Raw genomic sequence first — 5,495 nt, 5'->3', positions numbered from 1 at the left:
CCTGACGATCGTGACAGAAGAACCCACCTAAACCAGACCAAGCAGCGTGTCCAGGAGCCATCGCTGGCAGATCTCCGTGGCAGCTTCGACTGGGTCAAGCCCATTGAGGAGCTGAATGGCGAGAGTTGGAGACAGAAGAGCGAGAATTGGGCGAGAATGATGGAGGCCTGGTCCACGGGGAGGAGAGACCCCCAGAACATTTTTAGGGGGGGGCTCACAACGTCGGGGCAGCAGGAGTACGGGATAGAGTGGTGCAGAAGGATGGCAGAGGAGGCCGCCAGGTTAGGGGAGTCACTGGTCACCAGGGGGAAGGAGGTTGTAGAGGCACGGCGAGAGGTACTGGCGTGTGTGGCCAGTCCGGTCCGGCCTGTTCCTGATCCCCAAGTAGGGCCAGTGGTGTGTGTTCCCAGTACGGTCCGGCCTGTTCCTGCCACTCCCACCAAGTCAGTGGTGCGCGTCGTCAGCCCAGCCCGTCCTGTTCCTGCCACTCCCACCAAGTCAGTGGTGCGCGTCATCAGCCCAGCCCGGCCTGTTCCTGCCACTCCCACCAAGTCAGTGGTGCGCGTCGTCAGCCCAGCCCGGCCTGTTCCTGCTCCACGCACCAAGCCTACGGTGTGCGTTGCCAGCCCAGCCCGGCCTGTTCCTGCTCTACGCACCAAGCCTACGGTGTGCGTCGCCAGCCCAGTCCGGCCTGTTCCTGCTCCACGCACCAAGCCTACGGTGTGCGTCGACAGCCCAGCCCGGCCTGTCCCTGCTCCACGCACCAAACCTACGGTGCGCGTCGCCAGCCCGACCCGGCCTGTTCCTGCCACTCGCACCAAACCTACGGTGCGCGTCGCCAGCCCGATCCAGCCCGTTCCTGCTACTCGCACCAAGCCAGAGATGCGAGTCGTCAGCCTGGTGAGGCCCGTTCCGGCTCCACGCACCAAACCAGGGGTGCGTATCGTCAGCCCGGTCCGGTCCGTTACTGCTCCACGCACCAGGCCAGGGGTGCGCATCATCAGCCAGGTCCGGTCCGTTCCTGCCTCACGCGCCAAGCCAGGGGTGCGCGTCGTCAGTCCGGTGCCTGATCAGGTACCGGTCAGCTGCTCCACAACGGAGTTTGAGCAATCCGCTCCGTCGATGTCCGGTCCAGATCCAGCCAGCGGGGTCAGACCGGACCGGGGGCGCTACGGGGGGATTGTGGAAGGGTGGTGGTCAAGCTCGGAGCCGGAGCCGTCTCCGAGGAGGAATGCCCACCCAGCCCTCCCCTGTTTGGGTTTTGTTGAGGCGCGGTCGCAGTCCGCGCCTTTAGGGGGGGGGTACTGTCACGCTCTGGCTCCAGGACTCTGTATGTTGAGCCAGGGTGTGTTCGTTTCACTGTGTTCTGTTTCTTGGTTGGGTGTTCTAGGTTGTTGTATTTCTTTGTTTGCCTGAGTGACTCCCAATCAGAGGCAACGAGTGTCAGCTGTTTGCTGGTTGTCTCTGATTGGGAGCCATATTTAAACTGGCTGTTTTCACTTTGTGTTTGTGGGTTCTTGTTTCGAGTTGGTTGTGTTTTACCGTGTACTGTCACGTTTCCGTCTTTTGTTTCGTTTCACTTAATAAATTAGTATGTTTGCCTGCAACGCTGCGCCTTGGTCTACTCCTTACCCTGACGATCGTGACATTCACAGAAGTGTGATTGACTTGGAGTTACATTGTGTTGTTTAAGTGTTCCCTTTATTTTTTTGAGCAGTGTATATACAGTACCAGTCAAAAGTTTGGACACCTGCACTTTCAAGGGTTTTATTTTATATTTTACATTGTAGAATAATAATCAGGTAGTAACCAAAAAAGTGTTAAACAAATCAAAATTAGGGCTGTCAAAAATAGCGCGTTAACGACGTTAATTAGTTGTTTGCTGTTAATTACGTCAATTTTTTTAACGCATTTCACGCATGCGCAGTGTGACAAATTATTCAGGTCAGGAAAGTGGTTGGGAGCTAGAGGCGAGATGGAGCAAGGTGAGCAAAGTGGGCCTATTGACGGATTCAAATATAAAAAGAATGATGATGGTACAGTTAACAAGTACAAGGTTATTTGCAAGATTTGTAAGAAGGAGTTTCAATTTCACCGGAGCTGTTCAAGCTTGAAGTACCATGTCAACGCCAAACATGCGTTTGCTGGGACGTCAGATTCAGCAAGTGGTTTGCGCCAGACCACGCTGAATGTTTGCAGGCAATTAACAAAATCAACCTCAGATAATTTGACCAACACAATAGCAAAATGGATTGCAAAGGATTGTAGACCCATTAGCATTGTAGAAGACTCAGGTTTCCTTGATGTTTTGCAAGTGGCGTCTCAAGACTCATTCTATAAGCCACCGTCAAGAGCCACAGTTATGAAGAAAATCCACGAGCTCTATGAAAACGAAAAAGAAAAAAGGAAAGAGGTCTTGGATCAAGTAAATCATATCGCCCTGACAGGAGACCATTGGACATCAGTGAGTAACAACAATTACCTCGGAGTAACTACACATTTAATCAGTGACACTTGGGAACTGAAGTCTTTTGCGCTGACTATATTAAAAACTGAGGAGCGTCATTTTGCGGAGGCTTGTAAAGAACAGTTCCTGTCTGTTGCACGTGAGTGGGACATCGAGGGCAAGACTACAACCATTGGGACTGACAGTGCACGCAACATGGTTGCCGCAATTCGACTTACACGCTATGAACACATGAACTGTGTCGCTCACATGGTGCAGAGAAGTGTCACAGTGAGTCTTGCTGACAGCGGCTTTGTAAATGCTTTGGCCAAGGCTCGCAAAGTTGTCGGTCATTTTAAGCACAGCCCAGCAAATGCTGCGGAGCTTCAAGCACAACAAGTCAGCCTGGGAAAGAAGCAAGAGCCATTGATCCAGGATGTTCCAACACGTTGGAATTCGACGCTGGAAATGGTCAAGCGCGTGAGCAGAAATAAAGAGGCTGTCATCGCAGCCCTGGACAATCAGGAGCACAAACTCGTTTTGCCGACCGCAGCAGAGTGGGATAAACTGCAGAGGCTGGAGACACTTCTAGAGCCATGCAGGTAAATCAGTCTGTAACTTATCAAATAACATCGCTTTGATTATTTTCTGGAATGAAATAAACCAAGTCAAATATCAATAACATGTATCTATGTAAAAAATAATGATGATGATAATAATAATAATAATAATAATAATAATATGTTGATAACCACTGTTCTAATAATACACTGTCTCTGTGTGCATGTTTGTGTGCGTAGGTATGTAACTGAGCTCCTGGGTGGAGAGGCCTATGTCTCCTGTTCTGTGGTACTACCTTCTCTCTGCCACTTGCGTCTCAAGATGGAAGCCTGTGATGAGGACCCTGCATATGTGGTGAGATTCAAGACCAAGTTCAAGGAGGACCTAGCATCCCGTCAAGAACAGCTCAACAATGCATGGCTCCAGATTGCTACAGTTTTGGATCCTCGTTTCAAAGACTTGAAATGCCTGCCCAAGACAGACAGGGAAGAGGTTTGGACCACACTTGAAGGGATGCTGCAACAAGAATCACCCAGAAGGTCTTCACAGACACATGATGATGGGCCACCCAGGAAGAAAATCAGCCTTCTGCAAATGGGCTCAGATTCAGAATCAGAAGATGAAGAGGTCCAACCTGCCATGCAGAGGTACAGAGCAGAGCCCACCATTAAATTGGAGGACTGCCCCTTGAGGTGGTGGGCATCTCATTCAGGAGCCCATGAGAAGCTGGCCTCACTAGCTCACAAATATCTAGCCACTCCTGCAACCACTGTTCCCTGTGAACGACTTTTCTCAGTTGCAGGTCACATTGTGAACAAGAAAAGGTCAGCTTTACTTTCAGAAAAAGTGAACAAGTTAGTTTGCCTCAGCAACTGGCTGAAAGATGATGAAGCTCAGTAGATTTGAAAGGTGATGTTCAAACAAAAAGACCAGTTTCAGTGCAACATTCAGTGCAAGTAGTTAGCAACTGGATTTTTGAGCAACTGGATTAAAGAATGGAGGAAAAGGTAAAAGATTGTTCTTTGGTTTGATTTAAAAGTTTTATTGAAAATGTTTTTTTCCACAGATGACTCAAATTGTGCAAAAATGTGGTAGGTCACTGTTATGATTTGACTACATTTATTGCTTTCTGTTCAATTGAATACTGTAAATTGTACATCCTGGTTAAGAGGAATGCCAAAGAGGAAGTGATGGAACATTACAAAGACAAATATTATGGTGTGTAGTATGTTTCAGCTTGATTTAAAACACCATTATTTGGCTGTGTTAATAAACAGACATAATATGAAAATTATGTATCTGTGTCCTGTTATTTATCTTTTGGTATGCATTTCAGAAAAAAAATGGTTAGGATTCAGGTGTAATTGCAAATAGTGATTAATCATGATTAATCCACTGAAAATTCTGATTAATTTGATTAAAATTTTTAATCATTTGACAGCCCTAATCAAAATATATTCCAGGTGACTACCTCATGAAGCTGGTTGAGAGAATGCCAAGAGTGTGCAAAGCTTTCATCAAGGCAAAGGGTGGCTATTGAAGAATCTCAAATATAACATGTTTTTGATTTGTTTAACACTTTTTTGGTTACTACACGATTCCATCGGTGTTATTTCATAGCTATGATGTCTTCAATACTATTCTACAATGTAAAAAATAGTAAAAATAAAGAAACTCTTGAATGAGTAGGTGTGTCCAAACTTTTGACTGGTACTGTATATATTTCTTTCCACTTTCAAATGGTACAACAAAGACGTTTAGAGGTAGAGGGCTGCGGGCTCAGACAGAGATCATTGCAGCGCGGTCCGTATTTTTCATGTTGCCGGTGGTCAGACAGAAAACGTTGTGATAAATATACTTGTTCCGCAGATTATTTGGAAACGGTGTCTTTCTGCTGTGTATGCGTTAGCCTAGCTATTGTACTAAAAGCACCTCTGTCGTATTATTCACACACTAGCCTACCAGGCTACCTATGCATGGGCGAATAAATCACGTGGCAGTTATCTTTCCAAGGAAATTAACTTAAATATGATTATGCTATAGTTTACTACAGTGTCTGTTAAAATAAATAATTTGGGGACGCTCAACCAACGTGAGTCGAGGTAAAATCGTAAAATAGTGTATTATTTTTAACATGCTGTGAAAGTGGTACTCACTTTTAGGAATGGGTAATCGTTTACAAGTTGCAAACTATATCATAAACCCATCGTTGAAAACCACATTTTTCATCTTCTGTGGTTTGGTAACTTCCTGTTGTTCAACGGACTGGAATGAAGAAGCAGAGTTTGGAAAAAATGTATTTGGTGTCCATTAAGTCTTAAACAGCAAGGGGGCATTGTTTCCACTCCGTTGTGGCCGTCCCCATTTAAATGCAAGACCTCATCATACCATTGTTGTGTTGTTTTACACTTAGTGTACTAACTTGAACTCCACTACCCTCTTTTTGGGATTTACAGGAAACACCTATCCCACCCCCCTCCTCCCTCTC

General features: G+C 46.5%; 1 protein-coding gene across 1 annotated transcript; it reads left to right on the top strand.

Annotated features, from left to right (window-relative positions):
• Window positions 1–2,435: 2,435 nt before the first annotated feature.
• Window positions 2,436–4,098, top strand: LOC311118566 (E3 SUMO-protein ligase ZBED1-like). Its single transcript, XM_084193355.1, has 3 exons — window positions 2,436–3,048; window positions 3,247–3,831; window positions 4,074–4,098. Exons 1-3 carry the CDS (start codon window positions 2,663–2,665, stop codon window positions 4,075–4,077), a joined length of 975 nt encoding a protein of 324 aa, XP_084049481.1. The 5' UTR covers window positions 2,436–2,662; the 3' UTR covers window positions 4,078–4,098.
• The last annotated feature ends 1,397 nt before the right edge of the window (window positions 4,099–5,495 follow it).

Source organism: Coregonus lavaretus (assembly GCF_964263955.1).
Source record: "Coregonus lavaretus genome assembly, contig: HAP1_SCAFFOLD_299, whole genome shotgun sequence".
Lineage (NCBI taxonomy): Eukaryota > Metazoa > Chordata > Actinopteri > Salmoniformes > Salmonidae > Coregonus > Coregonus lavaretus.
The sequence above is the reverse complement of the archived record's forward strand: the minus strand, read 5'-3'. Positions and strand labels throughout refer to the sequence as shown.